This window comes from Xenopus tropicalis, chromosome 7, assembly GCF_000004195.4.
Source record: "Xenopus tropicalis strain Nigerian chromosome 7, UCB_Xtro_10.0, whole genome shotgun sequence".
NCBI lineage: Eukaryota > Metazoa > Chordata > Amphibia > Anura > Pipidae > Xenopus > Xenopus tropicalis.
This window is the reverse complement of record NC_030683.2, coordinates 78,609,833-78,634,036: the sequence shown is the minus strand read 5'-3', so window position 1 is coordinate 78,634,036 and position 24,204 is coordinate 78,609,833. Positions and strand designations below refer to the sequence as shown.

The 24,204-nt window shown below is 37.4% G+C and overlaps 1 protein-coding gene across 2 annotated transcripts in view; it reads left to right on the top strand.

The window, feature by feature from the left end:
* Window positions 1-24,204, top strand: part of grik4 (glutamate receptor, ionotropic, kainate 4) — a 339,069-nt gene that overhangs the window by 151,490 nt on the left and 163,375 nt on the right. For both annotated transcript variants that reach the window (XM_031906130.1, XM_004916121.4), the window contains exon 2: window positions 9,600-9,730. In XM_031906130.1, coding sequence (XP_031761990.1) covers window positions 9,652-9,730 — 79 coding nt within the window. In that variant the 5' untranslated portion in view covers window positions 9,600-9,651. The remainder of the gene's footprint in view (window positions 1-9,599; window positions 9,731-24,204) is intronic.

The following is a 24,204-nucleotide window of genomic DNA, read 5'->3' as shown; positions in this document are numbered from 1 at the left end:
CAGATTTCAACTTTACCATAGAAGAACCGGCCCCAATATTACTGAATAAATATCCAGGTAAAAACGTTCTAGTATCAGATCCACTTACCCTTCATCTATTGCAATCAGCTAAATCCCTAATCCCAAGAAAGTGGAAATCCACAGAGGCACCCACCTTTACCGAATGGCTAAATAACACAAATGACATTAGACAAATGGAGGAAATAACATGTATGATACATAATAAAAGTGCACACTACTGGAATATCTGGACACCGTGGTTAAATTATTTAAACTCTTTATAATGGTTAATCTCGGTCATTCAGATCAGCTCTTGACTTTACAGAAAATTGCATATAGAATTCTTACTGTATAAGTGAATATGTAGATATGACTTGTTGAATGCTATTGCTAAAAACTCAATTGTTAGAAACGAAAAAGATGTACAATAACAATGTTCCCCTCCCCATACCCTCCCCTTTTCCTTCTGTACCCTTTCCCGTATACAAAAATTGGAAAATAAAGAATTGAAAAAAAAAACAAAAACATCCAGACACAAGGGCAAAATTGTGCCTCTTAGTGCTCATTTAGAAAGTACTTGCATCCAGAGCCCTGCTGCCTCCTACAGGAGTGGTGGGCTCAAGGCAGACCTTTGCTTACCCCCTGCTTTAGGAAATGCAGTGAGTACATGACTTGAAGTCTTGCCCCCAGCACTCTTTAACTTGTACATCTAAATGATGTGCCTATTTGCCTCCCCCCTCCTACACCTCATGAATACATAACGTGTGGCAGGGGGGAGGCACATAGGTACCATTCAGATAAAGGTAACAAGTGTGCACTTCCCCTAAAATAGATATCTTTCTAGAGAGGGTAGCGATACAGTGGTTAGTGGTGGCTTCAATGTAATACTGTTGTAGGGGTCTACTTCATACAGTATTTGTGAAAATATGTGATTGCTGCAGGTAGTTTTTAAAGAGCATTCTATTCCATTTTCACAGAGCATAGATAGCAATTTTATATTAAGGCAATATGTGTTCTATAACAGTTCAGTCACTAGGATATCCATTTTCTGGTGGTTTTCATTTAGAACATGCAATTCTCCTTTAAGGCTAATGTGTGTAAGCTGGCAAAGTGGAGTTTGATATATGCATCAGCTGCCCAAATGATTTCAGCTTATGCACTGTACATTTTAAATATCTAATTAATGGAGAGAAATGGGAATCTGGCTCAAGCAACTAATCTGAATGCCTACAGAGAGAGAACTGCAAAACAAAGCGAAAACATGAGAAGCAATGAAAGAAGAATATGCCTACCCATATTCATGAGATATAGAGAGAAATGTGTAGAGTGGCAGATGTGGGGTGACCAGGCCAGCAGTGGCACAAGTGCATTCAGTGTGAGCGAGGGGAGCATTGTCTGGAACATCACAATGAATCAGAGATTTAATCAGTACCTCTGTCATCATCCATTTCCAAGCAATGAGCAAAGGTAACCCTTACTGTTCTGTAGCAGTGGGAGCCTGCTGTTAGCTAGCGTAGCCTATCTGACTGATCCAGCTAATCAGTTTTGAGGGGTGTTCAGCAGGAGATATGGAAAATGATTCTATTTCATTATAAGCATCTTGTCTATTAATTCCAAGACCAAATTCATCAAGAACATTACATTCCTGTGCTCTGTTCTGCGACTGAGGCTGTAAGGAATTGAGCCCATACTGGGAATGTATTTATTGAATGTTAATGTTTCAGTCTGTGGAGGGTTTGCTCAGTTTATTTTCCTACATTCTGGTAAGTGCCTTGCTAATGAACAAACGGATATTAGAGACAGTTTATCAAGCAGATTGCTTCCTAAGTAAGAAGTTATCTGGAAAAGCAAGAATTATTTTGTCACAACTGGCTGCAATAAATTAATATATCTGCCTCAGCCAGGCTTTCTTACAGTCACCAACAAGTAGGCTATATAACAGGGGTGGGCAAACTACGGCCCATTTGCCTTTTTAATCCGGCCTGCTGACTCCTGATTGGTTGTGCCCCGTGCGTGCGCGTGACGTCAGAATGCACTGGGTGCAATCGTATAAAACTTCAGATGCAGCGTAAACCGGGGGACTGACACAGCCAGAGGAGGCAGGAGGTCGCTGGAGGATGGAGCCTAAGGAAACTATAGGTCGCTGGGGGGGGAGCTGGTGGGAGGATGTTGAGGAGGATGATGGGAAGGATGCTGGGGGGAGCTGCAGGATGCTGGGGAGTGGAGCTGGAGGATGCGGGGTGGGATGCTAAGGGGGAAGCTGGAGGATGCTGGGGTGGGGTGAGGAGCTGCAGGATGCCGGGTGGGAGTTGAGAGGCCCCGTGATTTCTAATGGCGGCCCTGGGCGTAACGCTGGTGCGGCCCGGCCCGGTCCGTCTTTAAGTCAATGTGGCCCCTGAGCCAAAAAGTTTGCCCACCCCTGCTATATAATGTGTTCCAAATATCTATACATGTTTCATATTCAGTGGTTTAGTAGTCCAAGTGTCACATACAGTATGTGAACCTTTTCTTTATATAACCTTTTCCTATATGTGAGCTATTACACAGTGTAGCTCCCTATCTTCCCTGTAGAAAAAAACTGGACTTTGCATGTACATATCATTTAATTTCACTCTTTTGCCATTGCTCCATTGCTTCCCTGGACCAATAAGTAATGTAATCAGGATCTTAATCCCATCAGTTAGTATAAACCCTCCTATGTCTCCTATAACACTTCACTGTCCCGCCTACTGCTGTTCATCTCATTGATTTTTTCAAGCTATATAAGTTGCAGACCTCTGTGTATTGCCTTAAGTTTATTTGAAAAACAATTCATTGGTCATAAAGTGGCCATCCTTATATTTCAGCCTAAAACAATTACTATTGGACTGCTACTTTCCAATCAATAAAAGCAAACCTCAAGCAACCATGGCACATAATTGAAACCTAAAAGAAGATGCTAAAATTGACCAGCAATTATCTCCTTCCTTAGTTCTAAAGGCATTTGCTCTTCATTTGTCTGGCTAGGAAATTAATGGTGTAGATATGGTGGGCAATGGGTCATCTTCATTAATGCTGATGGTTTGGGAGGATGGGTAATGTAACAGATGGGGACTTTCTCACTACAATGCAATGTAAATACAATGCAACTTGTAATTATAAACTTGTGAAGGGCTTATAATTCTATATGTGATGCTTATGATAACAACAGCTGTGAGACAATCAATCAAGCAACAATAATTTATAATAACACATTAGACTTTTGTACTGAATGTGTTTAAAGCATCTGTAATAATGAAAGGGGCAATGACTTCAAACAATTGTTTAATCTTGTTTAAAAAGCTACTTAAATATCCCACATTGCCATATATTATAAACATACTCTAGTTTCTCTAGCAAGGAGCATCATCAACCCCCTATTTAATAAACATAAGTCATACATACACTGTGAGTCAAATCCTACACTTCTTTTAGATCCCTTTCAGTAAATCCTTCTAATTGAAGTAACATGAAAAAGTCTGGTTGAAAGAAAGACACTGAAAGGACCTTCATGTTAGCTAATGTGACTCTAAACAACTAGCTCAACAACTGTCTCCAGTTTTGAAAAAAATGGCTGTCATTTACTAATTTACCAAAGTCAGGCAGACAGTTTCATTACAGCAACTGAGTGTAACCCAGACTGGTTGTTCATAGGCGGCGGCTAAAGATGGGAAATACATAGACTGACCTGATGTGAGATTCACTGCTGGTGTAAAAATTAACCTCCCCACTACCTCCTGCGGTTCCCACTAACTTCCGAGTGGGAGTGATTTTTTTCACCCTAAAATGTTAGGTATTCATACATGCACTTCTGTAAGGGGTGCTCCATCTATTTGAGTTTGGGATCAGTTAGCTTAAGGGTGAAGACACATGAGCAGATACTTTTTCATGGGTACTAAAGTCAGAAAACACCCTGCCATAGACAATACAAAGAATTGCCTCTGTTAAAACACGTAGAAAGAGTTATCAGTAGATTATCAGGATTGTCTATTTTAGTAGCCACAACAAGTAGCTCTTTAATTATAAAACAGTACCTTGTAATTGATCCCAACTAAGATATAATTAATCCTTATTGGAGGCAAAACAAGCCTATTGGGTTTATTCAATATTTAAATGATTTTTAGCAGACTTAAGTTATGGAGATCCAAATTAGGGAAAGATCCCATATCCGGAAACCCCCAGGTCCCGAGCATTCTGGATAACAGGTCCCATACCTGTATATTTATATACTTAATTTGTTAAAATAAACTATTTATACATGTTAATGTATTAATAATTTGTAAAATTGCAATAAACGCCATGAGATGTGTTATATATGGGAAGCAGCAGCAAATCTCTCCATTAAATAGAAGAGTAGACTGTTAGCGTTCTGTAATGCACCTGCAGGCTTCCCCAGGAATGCAAATCACTCACTACTGTGGGTCATTCTGCTAATTTGTTTGTCCCCAGATAGTCATTTCAGCAGTATTATTTCCAGCTGCCTTTAGAGATCGCAGAATTGTTTCATATGTAGAACTGGGAATAGCACCATTATTGTACAAAGCATTCCTTTAATTAGTGATTGGCTCTAGTACTATATCTGTGGGGGATCGGATTAGAGAGAGAGAGGTTAAAAATAATAAGTTAACATGCCAGTAATACAGTACATTGTTCTTTAATACTATAGGCGCTGTGGGTGATATGTAATCTTTTCCCTATAATTAGTAATATGCTTAATGGTTAATTAAAATGCCCATATGGTCTTAATATCCATCCATATGTTTTCTCCTTAAATTACTGAAGGTGTAAATAATTGTATTAGGAATAGCATACAGTCAACATGTCATCATTAAGATAATGTTACAGAAAAACTGCTTCAGCTGATTATCCACAATTAACTATTAAAATAGATTATTCTATCTGAACTAATCCAAACTAATAAATTAATAATAAAATAGGCCGATATAAAGCCAAGGAGGAATAAACAACACCAGGAATGTGGTGAAATCCGTTTTCTTGCTATTTCTTGCTTTTTAAAAATATGATATAAAGTATTGTAAATGTTGGTGTTTTGAAAAGCTCAAGCCAACCTGCAGAGTTATTCTTCCTACTAGCGTACATCATCATATGATATAATAATATGCTATGCACACTTGTGACAGTATTTAGTGGATCCATCATAAGGCATGGAAATAGAATATGTAAAATACACCGGACAGGAATGGGAGTAGGGATGGAGGAAAGATATCACCTTCATAGCCTGCTTTCCTATACTCTTGGTCCAGTGATTTGACACTATTTGGAAACCACCAGAAATGTACTCTCTGCACCCAGGCACCAAGGTAATATATAACTACTATAACATGTAATTTGTGGCACATCGCCATAGCATTATATTGTGGAACTGTCAGCTATTGCTGTGGACCACATTTGATTTCATTTCATTATGGGCTATAGTAATTACTGCAAAATTAGCACACGTGCATTGTCTCAATTACAGAAATAAACATTTATTATTGACTTGACCTCCAGAACATAAAAATTGTGATGTACTGGGCTACTGTAGCCAACAACAAGAGATTCTCTGCACTCACCCATCATCAATATATATAGGACATTAATATATTCTGTGCATTAAGCTACAAGAAATGCTCTCCCCTTCCTTTAGCAAAAGAGGAATTATCTGTCCATATATTGCAATACACTTCAAGCTAGACAACTACGTCAAAGTCATCCCTGGTCTGGCCAGTCCTACACTCCCTTTTGTCTGATTCATTAAGAATTTTATTGCTTCAATATACATATAACAAAGGGACTGAGTTTTACCTGCAACTTGCTTGCTTTCAAGGTTAATACCCCCAAATGGCTTTTCTTGGCCCACTGGGATCACCTGACTGTAAGCTGGGATGGGTAGGAGCTACAACATAAAGCTGCCCACTGCTCCTGTATACACTATAGCAACAATGGGAAAGTTGTGCTCACCATTAAAGTTTAAACCATTAGGTGGGGATGCAATGAGGCTGTGACCACAAAATACATATAGACAACAACAAGAGGTTCTCAGCACTCACCCATTATTAATAAATATATATATAGGTCATTAAGACGTTCAGTGCAATAAGGTAACAAGAATGCTTTTCCCATTTAAGCAAATAGTCTTGCTTTGTTGTAATGGCCTTGGGTTTCTTCACCCAGGTCAACACTTAACTGTGACATATGCTGTTATATAGCCAGTAATGTTTTTATACTGGAAAAAGCAGCACCATTATTAGACTAATAATGTTTCAAGCATACTCTTACCTGTAAATAGGATATGCCTTTGCTTTCACACCTCACTGGAGACAGTGACCTTCACTAGAATATAAATAGCAGAATAAGGGATATCTGATTCTAGAACCGCTAATATTTCTTGTCTTATAACTGCTATTTAAAATCAATGGATGCTGCCCCCAAGTTCTTTGTCAAGTTCCCTTTTGTATTTTTGTGGTTTATACAGATTAATAATGGACAAAAAAAATCTTATATGTGGTTACCAGCTGTGTGAATGTTGTAGAAAGGACTTTGAAGATAATTGTTAGGTAATTCTTTGTTGCACTAGGAATGATGTGTAACATATTATAGGAACAATAGAAGGAATTTGCTATCTGAGTTTTCCTTAGAATGCTTTGGATTACATAGCATCACATAAACTGAATCCCAATGTTTGTCTATAGGTGTCAAAATGTGGTTCAGAGCTAAAATTCCCAATAGTCTCTGCCTTTAAATGTCTCGTGACATATGGCTGCACTAAAGTATACATAATGATGTATTCAAACATGCAGAACAACCAGAAATTCTATAAGAAATAAGGAAAGTTTCTCACAATAAACAGGGCATTGTTTCTGCTTGTATGGTATGATTCTTTTCTAGTACAGTTTCACAACATGATCTTTCATAACTTATCTTACATCAGTGCAAATCAATGAATATGAATTGCAAAACCTACTAATATTTCTGCTGTATACAATGAGTAAAAATGTCATTTATGCATAGTAATCACATCCTTCTGTTACATGACACAGAATATGAATTATACTGGCATAAAATTGGTATTTTAGATAAGATAGTCTATTCTATAATAAGAAAGAGAGAATATAAGCACTGAACCGCTACAAGTTATGCTACAACTAGCTGGTTGACTTACTTTACATAAAGCCTCTTAGTAGGAATGCCAATGGCTGGGAACAAAGCACAAAGTTTGATACACACACATAAAAAGCCATGGATCAATATATCTTTGGTGTCAGAAAAGACAGGCAAGCTAGCAAGACACTGTCACAAGCTCAGACTTGTGAACTCAACACCTAAAGGGAGGATATAAACCACAAGGCATGTGCTTAGTAGGTACTGAAATAAAGCAGACTTAGGCAGCAACACAGGGAATGTAAGGTCATGCTGGAAGTCTCAGGAGAAATGCTCTAATAGATACAAGGTGTTGGATTAACTTGAAGATAAATGGTATAATTTTAGATTAGCGGCAAGTGTTGTCAGGCACTGGGGTGTATGAGATGCAAGCTCTGGCTATACAAGATGTGCTCAGTCAGGCTTCACTATAGAACTGGCCATGGTCCTTTAGCACAAGGTTCCTGAATGGAGAATGACTCAAGAGAGGGAGACTGACTAAAATGTTGCTAAGTTAACGGGGAATCTGTAATACAAGTTATATGTTACTTAAATGCTCATGGAAATTGAAGGAACATAACTGAATATATTTTATTTTACACAATCCTATTGGGTTTATTTAATGTTTAAATTAATTTTTGCAGATGTTAGGTATGGAGATCCAAAGCATTCTGGATAATAGGTCCAATAACTGTATAAGAACATATTCTATATGCTATAGAAATGCATCTTATACACAGCCGGCTACAGAGTAGATTATTTCCAAAGTATAGAAAAACATCTGAAACCAACAATTTTACTAGTGCAGGGTAACAGTTCAGGATTGTGTTCACCCTTTCATTTATTCATACATACAAAATACCCTTGGATTGATTGGCAGCATATATTTTCAGCCTGATTGCAACTAATGGCACTTAAAGTTAGTTGATCAAAGCAGTGATGAAGCTAATGAATGGAATCTTCCATTCTTGTGTGCAGAGAACAATAAAACACAAAATCAATACAATAGAGAAAACATTACCAGGAGTTGCCCTGAATATGTCAGTACAGAAGGGCAAAACCCTTTGCACTCCATAGGAGCATTACTTGGCTTAGCATGGACATAGTACTTAAGTAAAAATATTGTAACCTGAAATTATTTCTGGGGCCTAAATATTTTCTCATAATGTTTTCTAGTAAAGCTTATATTTCTCTATAGTTACCTTTTATGTATACAAGCTTGCAAGGTTGGTAGAGTACATTAGGGCTCTTTATGGTTTCTTTGCTCTAGTAAAATACCTGTCAATGATTGAAATGGAGCTATTCTTTCTGCTGCTGCTGCTGCATGTGATAATCTATGTGGTGCAGCAATAAACAGAATATACGTACTGTTCTCCACCTTGTATTACTTTAGAGTGATTAAAAAATGAAATGACAAAAAAAAATGTAAATAAATTAAAGTTAATGTTATCATTTACCTTTTTCAAGCCCCAGTTAAAACATAAACATATCCTGATTGCTTTATATCCAATTTAAAAAGATGCCCATTGCATATTGCTGTTTAATTACAGTAAATCTATTATTTGGCAGTTTGGTTTTTTTTCTTTATGTACTATTATTTTTGTAAACATCTTTATAGACACAACATTTAAGTATCTTTTTAGATCTAAATCTATTAATGAGGGCATATTTACTTGGTAATGGTTCTATTATTAAATATCACAACAGTATTTGCGGATTAATACTAGAACAAAGATACAAAATCTGATACACCTATAAACAAAATATGCTTGGCGTAAACTAATTATATTTTGTGTGGGGCTCATGTACACATAACACTCGGTTGCTCTCTATTACTTTCTATACATCTTTACCACCCATAAGTTGAACAGTACTATACTGTGAACATATACACATGTTTATTAGAAGAATATCAGAAAATATAATTAGAGGTATTGAACCTGTCTTTCATAATGCTCGGGACCTGGGGTTTTCTAGATTAGGGATCTTTCTGTAATTTGGATCTTCATACCTTAAGAGATATATATCATGCTGTGTAAAAAGTGGAGTGAAGCGTTACCAGTGATGTTGCCCAGGGCTACCAACCAAAAATGAGATTTCTACAGTTAGGAACCCAAAGCAAAGCATCTGATTGGCTGCTATGAGCAACATCACCAGTAATGTTTCACTCCACTTTTACACAGCGTGATAATTATACCCCTTAGTCTACTAAATAATAATTTAAACATTAATTAAACCCAATATGATTGTTTTGCCTCCATTAAGGATACATTATATATTAGGATCAAGTAATTTGGAGCTTTCTGAAAAATGGGTTTCTTGATAATGGACCCCATATCATTTGTATTTATCCTTAATCATTTTGCTAGTAAAATGTGCTACTGAGATAGAACAGTAACCTAAGTAACCACTAAGTTATAAGGTTTTCTCTTGTTTTGCAGAGAGTAATGTCATGCCCAGACTACCACAGGGCTCCATGACGATTTGTGGAAGATGCCCCGTGTCCTGGCGCCTATGGTGCTCGTTCTCCTGTGGCTGATGAAATCTGCTGGTAGCCCCTCCCTACGCATAGGTAGGTATATACAGTTTGTTTGTTTGTTTGTTGTTGCACCTTCCCTCAACAACATTGTAAGCAACTTTGGATCTATTAAACAGAACAGTGAAATGTTAGTTTATTTTAAATATTATATGTTTCAAAGATATGATAGATGGTATAACATACCAGACTGTTTATTAGTTGAATGTGCTAAATTGATTCCATGTCTGAGTTCAATAAATTGTCCCTCAAGGTTTATGGCTAGATTTATGTCTTGATCTTTAGTATTGAAACTAGTGAGTGAATACTATTAAAGTCAGTGAGAGAATAATATTGAGGCTAGTGAGTGAATAATATTTTTTCAATGCCCAGTGTTATCCAAATATTTGTTGTAATTCCAGGACAGCTGGAGTGCACTTCAAATTCTTCCATTATTAAGCTGGCTAAACAATAGGGATGTTTTTTTCAAATCAGTTCTGATTGATCCTAATTTGGGGAATCATTATTCCAAATAAGTTCTCTGATCTTTTTAGAGCAATTCTATTCTAATCAATCAAACTGTCATCAGCCTAAAAGGAAAGTGTTATTTCAATAAATATAAATCAAATTGGTATATTTTTAAATACATCATTGCCCATAGCCTCTATAGTATGTAACATCTTATACCAGTCTTTATTTTGGTTAATCTAGGCTAAGAATCCCAACCTTTTTCATTTGTGAGCCACAAGCATGAAAGGTCCTTTGAGGATGCCACAAAAAGGGTTTTGATTGTCTAATTGGTAGCCCCATGTTGACTGCTGGCCTGCAGAAGGCTCTGCTTGGAGTAAAACTGTGTCTCTGGCCTTTAAAAACTTGCTTCCAAGCCAGAAATTTAAAAATGGGAACCTACTTTGAGGCCACTGGGGGTGGTGAGCAACATGTTACTCGTGAGCCACTGGTTGGGGATTACAGGTCTAGGCAGTGGTGATGTCATACTCCTCACTCCTTTAGAGGAAAGGAGGGGCCACATACTAAGGAACCAGAATTTTAAGTTTTGACATTATAAGGAGTGTTTTTTCTTACCCCTGGTAACCTGCAGTTCTCGGCTTTCTCATGACGAAACCACCTCTGGGTCAAATTCAACAGTTAGTTGGTTCAGTTCCTAAAAAATTTAAATGTCTGGTAATTATTCAGGACTCCCAGGACAAATAAACCAGCCCCATAGTATAGCTCTGGTATTCTGGTAAGTCAGTTAAGTGTTTTTTAACCCAATCACCCTATCATTATTATATTGTTTTGTGATAACCAGTTGGTTCCTGTGATCTTTCAACAGCATTCAGTCTAGTGAGGAAGAATCCACTGTAACTCAAAACCTTGCAGCTGCACTTCCGAAAAAGTTTTATAACCTAGTCCAAGGGCAGAACAGCTGGAATATAGAAAACTGACCATTTATATATGTTGTATATTGTCAAATTGTATATGATTTTCTGGTTTTGCCTTTGAACACAATGATGAGAAAATGTGTAATTTCTGACTTACTTTGCAATGTATTTTACATTTCAGCTTGGAGGTGATTGGTGATACTAGGTTAGTTAAGTTTAAAGCTTAATGACTCCACAGTGTTAGCCCCTCCCTCCAGTATCAGTCTCATTACTGAATGTAAGTAATAACACATTATGAGAGTATAAGTGCTATCAGTAATGAGTAAAGGTAAGTGCAGTCACAGCGAAGACAGCTAAGAAAAAAAACTGTTTATCTGGGCATACTGGGAAAAGAACCGCTCATTTTTTTTTTTTTTGTAATTTAGAATTTTTATTAAATTTTGTAATGTTTGAAAATAAGTAGAAGAGCCTAAAATGTGGCTTAATACGTTGGTTATTTCCATCCACAGTGGCTGAATAAGTGGGCATTCCCAAAATAGGTTAACTAAAGTGTCTGAAAATAGTTTATGGAGTTTGTCTGGGGTGTGGTTTCAGACCATCAATAGCTTGTAGAGACTTTCTTTTTGTCTAACACTTATTCCCTTTTATTTTACATTGGTCAAGATAGATTCCCAAGTCAACTGGACGAGAGGCTCCTGGAGTGTGGAGCTCCATTTGGTCATGTAGTAATTATGGGGTGGTTAGTCTGGTGGTGGTTGGACCAACATCTTATATATAGTAAGAACCACTCATTTTGTGATCTCGCCAAATGAGCAAGTCTTATAATGTATGGCCACCTTTAGGCCTCAGGGAGAAAGCTGGGCAGATAAGTGGATGTTTAAAAGAGTAACTTTTTGGCTCTAGCCCCCATATGCATTGAAAGGCATTAAGTTTGCCCTAGAGCAGTTACCTATGGCAACTAATAAGATGTTTCATTTTAAACAGATGACCAGTAAATTCTATCTGCTGATTGGGCTGCTAAGGGTTACTGCTCCTGAGCAAGCTTAGTGCCTTTTATTACATAACCCCATAGGTGTCTTCCAGCAATTCATTCTTTCAGTTTATCTAAAACTATCTTAAATATTTATCAGGACAGTTGGTGTTTTATTTCTTAACATCATGTTGGTTTCATCACATTACTCTTACACCTAAGTGGAGATATAAGTCAAACCTAATGCCCTGCCCATTTGGCAATTTTAAAAAGGCTGTTAATGGCATTTTAGTGCAATACACCATTTTATCCAAGTGGAAAGGCGTATCATTTTCTAACACAAAAATCTATAAACTGCATTAAATATATTGTAGCCTCTTTGCTCCCTTGTTTACCATAAGGATCTATAATGGAATTTTTTAAATATGTTTATGGATTTATGTTAGCAGTGGCTGGGAATAATTACAGCTTTGGTTCTGTGCTTTTAATATTAATGGACAAGTGTGGTAGCTAAATATCAAATGTAAATATAGGTTATCAAGGATTTTATGTAAATAATTTTTAAATATGACCCATATAATTATTATTAATGATTAACGATTGTGCTTATTCTGAAAGCACAAAAGGTGAGGACAAACAATGCAACATCTAGTCTCAGACCAATGTAAATGGTCATGGGAATCTTCTGATGAGGGTGCAAGCACTGTATGTGGAAGAAACTGTCTGTAATAAAATTTTAAATATAATTCTACACTATAAATATAGCACAAATCTCCTTGGGCAGCAATTTTAAAAGGTGTAGAGGGCGTAAGGAAGAAAATGAAATGAGTTATTTTTTGCAACTGATCTTTTACTGCTGAATTTCTCTGTAGCTAAACTGGCAGAGTCAGAGAGTGGCTGTTTGAAGTGAGGCAGAGGGGTGTGATGTATATCTGATGAGCCGGATTTGGAGGCAGCTGGGAATAGCGGGAGAGATTTTAGTGTACGAGGCGGATGTCTTTCATAGGCCCTTGCTTTAATGTTATGGACATCAGAAGCATCCTGTAGGGATGCATTACCTTCATAGGAGCAATTTATTATTGCTATTATAAACTAAAAGAACAGAATGATATGACACATCAAAAATAAAGAAATCTTTTTGGGCAAGCTTAGCTATTGCATATCACTTAGTGATTGCTAGGAGCACAATGCACAGGAGATACACAATCAAATAGTTTCTATTAAATAGAGGGAGGGAGAGTGTCTCCTAAGGAAATGTTGGGTCACATTACTATATATTATGGGAGGTTGGGAGATACACAAACCCTAATACTGTGGCAGAACATAGAATTGCCGATAGGGGTGTTTGAAGGTTAAACAATGAAAAATAATACCATCTTTCTACTAAAAACTGAATATTACAGCACAGTTCTGTATGAGCTTAATGGGTTTAGTGGTCAAAAGTCTAGGACATATTGCCCCCTATGAATGGGCAGATTTAAACTGTCCTTGCTCTGACCACTCCTATCGCCATTGTTGTAAATCAATTGTTTGGCCCTAGTGCAAATCTCGGGGCATATCGGGGAAAGATCCACTTGTTTGGCAATCTTGCCAAACTAGCAAATTTTATAAAGTATGGCCACCTTTAGTGCATATTGCCCCTAGAAATGAATCAGTCTGTCCAAAGGGTTTGATAAAGGATAGCTGACATTGTTAGGTGCAAGCATACTAATAAAAAAAAGTGGGCACACTTTTTGAAAACTGGTGTGCGCAGATCAAAATAAGTATAAAACTATGTGTTTTTACGCCAAATTTTTGTGTGCGCTGCACGGGCACACAGCTTAGAGGGAACAGGGAGGCTTGTCTATTTGTGAGTCTAATGTCAATAAGGTTTGTTTGAATCTTGAGGATGCACCTCTTTACTTATGGTTCAATCTGTAAATGATTTCTATTCATTGTTCTTCATTGCTATTCAGAAGCGGATTTATACGCACATATAGAGGTAAAATAATATTTATATTGCAAGTATGCAGGTAGCAGTTCTAAACTCCAACAGATATAAATGCTGTGGGCAGGTGGATTATATTATAAAACATGGCCCTCTAGCAGTACTTAAACTATGGCTGTAACCATCATCAGTAAACTGGAAAAAGTAGTTCAACATCAACCTAAGAACCGGTGGTTATAATTATCAGTAATGGAATATCAGCTCTGGAGGAAAATCTCCTTAGGGCTACACAGACTATTTTAATAAATCATTCCAAAGCTGAGGTAAAAATAATTAAAGCAGAAAAATCCATTAAAATATCCATATATTTAAAGGAATACCTTTCCCTTTTATATAACAGGTAAGGTGAAGCAGAGTGTACAGTGGCATGAAGCTTTACATGCAGGCCTATAGTGTAAAAAAACAGTCTGATTATGTTCTCCAATTATTATATGGCAGGTCTAAAGAACAGGTCCTAGGGAAGCTTTATGACGCTACCTAAGGGCTGCAAATACAGTTCCTTGGTAAGGTCTGCTTGTGCAAGTAAAGCATCATTTACCTTTAGAAGAAACAGTACTTTTGTTTCTCATAGTATTTTTTGTGTTTACATAAATTACATTCAAGGCTTTTGACATTTTTGAGTAGTTTCCCACCACTATGAGATTTGTACTGCTGACTACCCATCTCAGCCCCACAATCATGAAACTGAGTGCAGAGCCCTATTGACATAGGGAAACCATGGATCTACCATCATATTCTGAGGTGGTGGGAGCTTTAGCACCCTGTGTTAGTGATGAACAAAATCTTTTGCCAGGTTTCACTGCAAAAAAATGCCCATAGACTCCAATGGCTGTAAAAAAAGTTGTGTAATAAAAGAAAAGTTGTGCAGTAGCTGTGAAAAAAACTTCCATTTTGATGGAACTGATGCCATCTGGGTTTGGAAAATTTTAAGTGCAATTGAATTCAATTTGCATTTACGTGTACTTGAGAGTTCTCATATTTTAATCCTTTGGCCATGATTGTCTCAGGTACATTGCCCCCTCGCAACCTTAATTACAATTGAATTAATGAAAAAACTAGATTCTGTGAAAAACATTGGGGCGCATTTATCAATACAGGGCAAATTTACCCATGGGCAGTAACTAATAGCAACCAATCAGTGATTAGCTTTTTTCAGCCAGCTGCAGGTAGAACAATGAATATAACAATGCAGGCTATATGTCAGAAGTCAAAACCCAGAAATATTAAGATCATACTTCCTGAGTGATATCTATTGGCGGCACAATAATACCATTTTAGAGAATAGTAGAAAACTAAAGCAACTGGACTGAGTTTTTTTAAAAACATTTCACCACTGATCTAAGCGGCTTCTTCAGTTCTTCAGTATATCCCCAGATTTCCCAATAGCCTTTAGTTGAGTTTTGACATAGGATAACATTTTCTTTATGGAACTGATGCAACTAAATCAAGTATTTTAGTGTGTATGAGATTAAACAGTTACACCATAAAAATGATAAATTAAAGTAGATGTTTTCATTTATATTACCAATTATATTTTTTATTTCTTGTGGTTTTTTCCAAGTTTTGTAGGCAAATATTAATACCTGTCTCTCATACCAGATATTTGCATTAGAATGCTATTTTTAATGAGTCTTTTGAGCCTTTGACAGTGGCTGGATATCGGTTTAAAATATGGATGGGTTCTCCCTAGATTAAAATGCTCTGTGAGCAAGCAAGAAGAGCAAGAGGGACCTATAAATCGTGATCATGAATGGTTAAGGCAGTGACATAAATTCTCTCTGTACTATTACCCTTGCTGCAATAAATGGCAAAAATATTGAAATATACTTTGGTGTTTATTGTAAACAACATTTGTTCTTCAGATGAGACTTTTCGACAGATTTTTAGAATCGGAAGGAATCTAAATTTCCCGGCTGTTATTAAGACATGTGCACATAGATAAACATATAGATAGCTGTTGCTATCAGAAACAAAACCAAAATAAAAAAATAAACATAATATGTATAAATGTGCCATGGTAGTAAGAACATGTGCCAGTGTAATCCCCCTATTAGTATGTATAGTAGGCAAGGGAATGTCATTCCTTTTTGTGACCTTTTGTTCTGCCATGAAATGACATTAAATTAACATGCACACTCCCAAGTTATTTTGAAATGTTTGAAACAGGGAAACTCTCCATTTTCCAAAGTGATGGAAGAAATGATCAAACTAGTATTAATTGCAATTAAGATTTATTTACAGATACATATACTGCAATGGTGATGTTTTGGTCTCTTTTCAGCATTTTTAATCTAATAGCACACATTTGTCACATCTGCCCCCTTGGCCACAGTAGCTTACATATATAAATTATAGTAGGGATTCTGTAGCAAACACACAACTTTTACCAGTGCAGAGCAATTGTACATTATATTTTAATTACTTTAACACTCTGTTTATTTTTTCAACATGAGCTAAATGAATAGGGCATGTGCCTGTCCCTGTTTGCCCATATATAAAGGCAAAACATAAATGCAATATAAAGGCAAACACAATGCCTCTATGAGCCACAGTTCTATATGTGGGGACTGGCACATGGGTGTACCTGCTTCTGTCCCCCAAAACATTCCCTAACTAGAGCATCATTCAGGTGCTCAAGTTAGGGAGTGCTGACAGGTGCTTGCCACAGCAGAGCCCTGTACTTACCACCTTAGAGCGTTGCCTTGTGCCCAATGGTGCTGCACTCTGCACCTTGGCCCACTGTCTTTAAGAGTGACCAAGGGGCAACTCCCAAGGAGATTAATTTTCCCACTGTTTTTACTTTTGTCTGTCTCATAAGAGTAGGAAGGCTTTCATAACTGCTGGGTTTTATGACGCAAGACAGTAATCATAGCAGATGAGAAACTATGCGCCATCTCTCTGCATTTGTCCAAAGTAAATACTGGTTGATGATTGCTGCACACTGATCTCTAGTTAGCCATCTATTTCTGTAAATATTTGGCTTGTTGATCCATTATGCAGATAATTACATACTTTAATTGACCTATTATTTGCCCTTCATTTACTAGGCTGCTAATGACTATTATTTTCACAACTGAATGTCTCAACTGACCCTTCCATATTTGCTTTGCCATTATGTGGGTCTGTTTCACTTTGAGCCTTTTTAGATTGTATGAGAAGCCCGTGCACTCAAAAAAGCTAGACCTGTCCTCTCAGCAAAAGTATAGAGTTTGTACATTTAATATTTTTGGCCTGTTATTTTTTTTTTTAAATGGGACACAGTACATCCTTTCACGAAGTACAATCATCTTGATCCTCTGCTTTATGCTTTATGGCAAAATAACAGTACAGACAAAATGTTTTAGTATTGAAGTGAGGTACACTTAGCCTCTAACAAGAAAGAAGGAGAGCCTAATTATGGCCAGAAGACCAAAAAGCAATGACAATAATTAGTGTGAAGTAACTATGCCCTTTTCTGACCATACAGTACCAAGGAAAAGAGATTCTGGGGGGAAGTTGGAGCTTACACAATTAGCTCTTCATTAGCACACCAACAGGGAGCCAGAGAAATAAATGTGAGTTTTATCTGGAGTCGATTGGAGAGAACCTCTGCATTTTTCTGCAGCTAATTTAATGGACAAAACAGAGAGGTTCTGGTGAGAGATGAGGTTTAGTTTAAATGCGAACGATTAACAGAGGATTACCCTTATAAAGCAATCTTTTATTAAATAAATGGCTTTAATTGGCAGCAGGATGTATTACCTTGAGTATATGAACTGCTTCTGTAGGAAAATACTGTATCAGTTTTGTGAAGGAAATAATAATGTTTCTCTACAGCTGCAAATGGGAGTGGCTGAAAACAAGGGATTTAAAGGGAACTCTGGCTTCCGAACCAAAAATTGTTAAATTTACTATTATTACTAACTGTTCCTTCGAAAAGTAGGAATAAATGCCATTTTGATATGCTGAAATCCAGCTGCAAAACAGTTTCCTCTTTCTGCATCATTTGAAAACCTGACAGGGGAGGAGGGACTAAAACATTGATGTTGCAAATTGTAACCACTTTTCCACAGCTTTGCCACAATGCATTGCACTTAAATGTTCCTTTCCTTATTGACATAATGTGTGAAGGGGGATCTAGGATTTGGAGAATGCCGGCTGAAGGCAAGTTGCTGAAAATTATGTTTACTTTTCAAAAAGCTTAAGTTGTGTTTGGGTGGAGTCCCCTTTAAGGAAAAAATATACAAAGCATGGCTTTTAGAATATATGTAAATTGTATGTGTGACAGAGGGAATGATAGGCAAAATAGAAACAGAAATACAGATGGCAACTCATAGATATACAGAGATGCAGTGAAGAATAGATGGAAGGCAAAGCAGAATGTGAGATAGCTAGACCAAAAGAAAGGTAAAGCAGAGAAATAGGCATAGGACCAAGAAAAGGTAAAGCACAGAAGTAGAAAGAAATCAGTTTGTGTGAGATACTCTAAGCCATCGGCAAAGTAGAAGGGAAAGAATGAGATTGACAAGTCAAAACAGAAAGGTGTGTTGTAGAAGCTTAAATCAAAATTATTTAGACAGCACATAAAGTAACCACAGAGGAGGGAACCTCACTGTTATCAGTACTGTGCATCATAAAAATGTAGCACTAAAAATAACTGCAAGCTGCTTTAGAGAAGAGAATTATTGAACACTGGAAAAAACATTCCAGACCACAGTGGGGACTAATTGTACAGGCTAAAATTGTATGGTCACACTGTCACACAAAGAAACACATTAGAACCCCAATGTTATGTTTTCCAGAGGGCCACATTAAAATAGCATCAATTTTAAGAAATTGTAAAATCCAGGAAAGAACAAATGCAGTTTGCCTGCATGGGGTAGAGAAAAAAACAACATTAACTAGAAAGGGAAGTTTGAGAATAAACTTCATGTTGGGTTGAAGTCACTGAATGGGCTCTGCCCACTTTCTCTAACCTTGGACCACAGTTATATAGTAAAAACCACTGTGCAAAGTTTGGGGGCCCTGGTTTTAATAGTGTCTGAATGGCAGCAACTTAAATTTCCCTACTGAAAGTCAACGGAGTGACAGCTGATTGGCGGTTGTATGTATGTATATCTTTATTTATAAAGCGCTACTTATATACGCAGCGCTGTACAGTAGAATACATTTATACAAACAGGGGGTTATTAAGATAATAGATAAATACAAGTACAACAATAAATACAAATAAATACAAGATACAGTTGCTATAAGAGTCAAAAACACAAGATAATGGAGGTCCCTGCCCCGTAGAGCTTACAATCTATATGGGAGGGGTAACTAACAGACACAAATTAGCAAATATTAGCCGTCAGTTCGGGTAGAGCATCAACGAGCCGATGCAATCCCTGATCCAACGGAAAAATCAAACCTGCCCAATCGAGATCTGTTGTTCCATAACTGGTTGTTATGGGCAGTTGTTCCTGCACATAACTGGGCAGATAAGCTGCTGAATCAGTCTAAATGACCAATATCAGCAACTAGAATCGGCCTGTGTATGGCCACTTTTAGAGACTCTCTAAACCTTTTGGATACCTCATTTAAGTGTTGCCTGCCAGTACACCGCTTCTTCTTTGGTCTCAAGGTCAAGCAGGCTTTGCCACCAGCTTCCTGTACAGTTTCAACTGGCTACTAAAACAGTCAATCTGCAAGCCTTTCTTGACTACAGAGCAACAGGGAATTTCATGGACTGCCACAGCCAAGCATCTGGGTATTCACCTCAAAGAGTATATTTAAAGAAGAAGGAAAGGTAAAAACTAAGTAAGCTTTATCAGAAATGTAAAAAAAAGCCATAAGCACTCACAGAAACAATGCACTGAGTTCTCTTTCAAAAGATACAGGGTTTCTTGTTTGTTTGTTTCCTCTGCCAGAGACACACAGCTCTCTCCTCTCTCCCCTCTCCTGTTCCCCCCTCCCTCAAGAATGCTAAGAACTCACTCCTCCCCTTAGGAATGTGTGATCTGAGCCAATCAGCAAGAAGCTTCCTCATAGTCTTACAAACTTAGCATGTACTCTGGTCTTGGTCTTGGTGCAGGAGCAAGGCATTATGGGAACTTTCTTTACAGAGCTCAGCATTTTTTTCCCATGAGGCTTCTGATCATCTGAACGGGAGAAATATGGGGAGACGTAAGGGCACTATTGAGAGAACTGAAGGTATGCCTGCAGATTAACTCTTTATAAGCCTTTCCTTCTCCTTTAAGATAATCTTCAATTTGGGTTTATCCCCTATTAGCCACTATTGTGGCTTATCTATTGGCAATAAACTTTCTCAGTAGCTTTACTTCACCTTCATGCCCTTTGGACTTTGTAATGCACCTTTTAGCTTCCAATCAATAATCTATTATTAATGACATCTTCAGAGACCTTCTGAACAATCTGTGGTTGTCTATTTGGACAATATTCTTGTTTTTATTAAGGAAATAATCAGCCACAGTGCCCAGGTGCAAGAAGTGCTTTCTCGATTGAGGAAAAATTCTCTCTATACTAAATTGGAATAATGCATTTTTGAAGTTCCCAAGATTTCCTTATTTGGCTATATCATCTCTCAGGAAGGGTTTGAAATGGAGTTTACCAAAGTCTCTGAAATCAAGAATTGGCCCCTTCCTACCAGAACCAAGGCTATACAGAGATTTATTTTGCTTTGCCAAATATTACAGGCAATTTATCAAGGGATTCTCTTCTCGCATTGCTCCCATTTTGGCTTTCATCTGAAAACATTTGGACCCCACAAGGCTTGGAAACTTCTAAATCTTTGAAAGAGTCTTTTGCTTCTGCTCCAGTCCTCAGGCATCCTGACCCTCTTCAACCCTTCTTTATTGAAGTTGATGCATCCAGTACTGGAGCAGGAGCTATTCTGTCCCAGAGGCAATTGTCAGATGGGTAGTTAAAAAAAAATTCTTAAGAGATTTAATCCTTGGCAATCACTCTTCTATACATGGTTTAATTTTGAAATCACTTAAGAAAGATGTTGGAACTGCTAAAGCTTTTCATATGGTGACCATCTATGCAAGATGTCAGGGAATGTATTGCTTCTTTTGCCATATGTGCATCTTCTAAGTCTAGTCCCACCTTGTGGTCTCCTGCACCCTCAACCTGTTCCCTTTTGTCCCTGGACCCACTTAGGCATGGACTTTATTGTAGATTTGCTACCCTCTGAAAGCAACACAGTTATATGAGTGGTAATTGATTGCTTAAGCAAGATAGCATATTTCATTTCTCTGCATAAACTCTCATAAGCAGTGGAACTCTCAACTCTTTATTTTTCATATTTTTGCTGCATGAATTCCCTGTGGAGACTGTGTCTGATTGAGGTTCCCAAATTACCTATAAACTGTGGTGATTGCTGTGTAAAGCTCTTGGTATCACTCTCCAGTTTTCTTTTGCTTATCACCCACAGTTTAATAGAGCAGCTGAACGATTTAACCAAACTCTTGAGCAGCCATGATGACTAGTCCGATCTCCTTTCTTGGGAACTCATAACAATGTTCTCATACCTCCACTGGAAGGTCACTTTTCCTAGGTGTCTATGGTCAAGATCCCCAAGCTTTTCCTCGGGACTTCCTCCTCTTCGATGTTCCAGCAGCTAATGGTCATATTGCTCACATGTCTGCTATCTGGAGTTCCACTAAAGGAAACTTGAAAAAAGCTCTTTGGCAGAGTAATGACAACAGGAAACATAAATCTTCTCCTCAGTACTCTGTTGTGGACAAAGTTTGGTTATCCACTAAGAATATCCATCTTAAAATCCCTTCTCCCTAGTTGGGTCCTAAGTTTATTGGTCCCTTCTCTATTCTGAAAATGAATAAACCTGCAATATCTAACCATTTCTCCTCTGGACAATCTCCTTAGTTCTGTCATTGTTGATGGCCAAGGGCTTGTTATCCAGCGGAAAGGTTTTGGTCCTGAAGTATGTTCCTGGGTGATTGTGATTGTGTGAAAAGAGACAAGGTTACAGAGCAACTAAATAGGTGGAATATTAAGAACCCATCTCTGTGGTTTTCAGGCTACAGCTTCCTTCCAACATTCATTTTAAGCAACACTTTTTGGGCTTTTAATGACCCCCCTTTAATGCCAAAATCAAGCAATATAAATGAATATGTGAGCAACTGTTCGTTTCCGGTTTCACTAAGCTAGCAGTAAGAGCTACAAATGGAATAAGCATGAAGGTATAATATCCATAGTTTAATCTCCTTGACAAGAAACTGGACTTCCCAAGATAAAGGTCTTGCCAGTATTGGTGATACAGCCCTAGGGCTTTACCATGACACCCATGCCCAAAGATAGAAATGTTTTTAATTTTCTTAAATGTTCAGAAGGTAGAGAAAATAATGGAAATACATAATTAAAAAGGTTATACATTTTTTATGGTCATTTTAATACTAATTACAGTAGGGTTCTGCTAAAAATCAACATTTCAGTTCATGATTTTCTGAGGCAGTATGAAAGGGTTGAATAGTTTGTGCCTTAATTAGAGATGCATCAATTGCAGACTCTGTGTGAATTTGTCAAGTGGAACAGTGTTGAAAATCATTATGGCATGTGTCTAATAAGGATAACAGCACCAGGAAAGAGTAAACTAGTCAAAGCTCACTGAGTACATGGATACTAAAGCTCAAAGGAATACACTGATACTAAAATGGATCTGTGCTCCTGAAAATATCTCATAGTCATTTTGTGCTGAAGAAGTTGGTTTAAATTATTCTTAAAGAAAATATACAGTAGTTACTTTTCCTAGTTGCACATTTTGTGCTATGTCTCTCTACTCAAAATTGGCAGAATAGAAGAAAATAATGCATGTTTAGTGGCCCTTATCAAAATTACTCCTCTATTAAAACCTGCTGATTTTCCTAATTGTCTCATCTTCATTGTTTTATTTGTGCAACCCAAGCATTAGGCTGCAGTACCAAGTGGTTTTAGACCTCGTACACTTTCTCGGTGAAGACTGAGTTAAGTAACTCAAGGGAGCAGCCATGCTGATTGTTTGGTTATGGCTCTTTTTACAGTCACCAACAGAACAATGCATCTAATTGTTTTTGTCAGGCCACTAGAATACATGTATTAAAAATACATTCCATTTGTTATTTATTAATTAAAACTATTTGATCTATCATCAGAATAACGATTAGATGGATTCTTCGATTTTTGCCTTATATAGAATTTGACATTTCAAACTGTAATTTTTGATGGTTTTGAATAACAAACCCTAAAGGCATTGAAATATTATATATATTGATTGATTAAATCAATCAAACCTGCAAGATTCATGGACAGAATTTTATAAATTAGCCTTCCAGGGTTATAGAACAGGGGAAACATGTTACACAGTGGGGACAGAGGATACATTAAAGGGTGAAAACTGCAAAAAAAAAAAACAGTGAGACTTATGCAGGTGACTGGTCTGTAGCAATAGAAGAGAAGCCTGGAAGAAAAGGAGTGTACCAAATAGACAAGGAGTGAGAGAGTTGAAGCCATATGATTACATAGTTTTAAGCCAGTATTAAGCACTGGGTGAAGTGTTCTCTTAAAATGGTTTAAATCTGAAATGCAAATGTTGCAATTAAATAATAATAGAAAGCTTGCTAATATCACTATGGCAATGCAAAAATGTTCCTGTGTGAGATTCAGTGGGGATATAATCACATTAGACATCTGAGGGCACAGCTTTTCTGTCTGCGGCTCCTGAGCCCTGGGTGGATGAGCGACACATGCTCTGGCAGAAATAATGCGTCATTGAACAGGTACGCCTTGAATTCTAATTCTAGGAAAAGCAAGAAAGAAGGGATGAGATGGGAGGGAGAGAGGTTTACACAGGCTGAAAATAAATCTGTTTGTAGCATAAGTGAAAATGTAAGCATATTTAGGAAGAAAAGGGCAAATTCTCTGTACAGTAATTTCACACTTACAAGGGAAGAAGCAGAGTTATGAGGTATCTAGTAATCCTACATTCAGTTAGAAAGTGGGGTAAGCTCTCTGTCACCAGTATTTATATGGATCTGTGTTTATATATCTAATTTCAAATTTAATACATACCTAGTGTATATTTAGAGGTCATAGGCTTTGATCTCTTATGGCAGTGCTGTCCAACTGGTGGCCCTCTCTGTGTGGCCCCCACCTGCCTGCTTTGATGTCTTATTTTTGTGTAAGATTTAAATGGTATCAGTACTGAGATTAA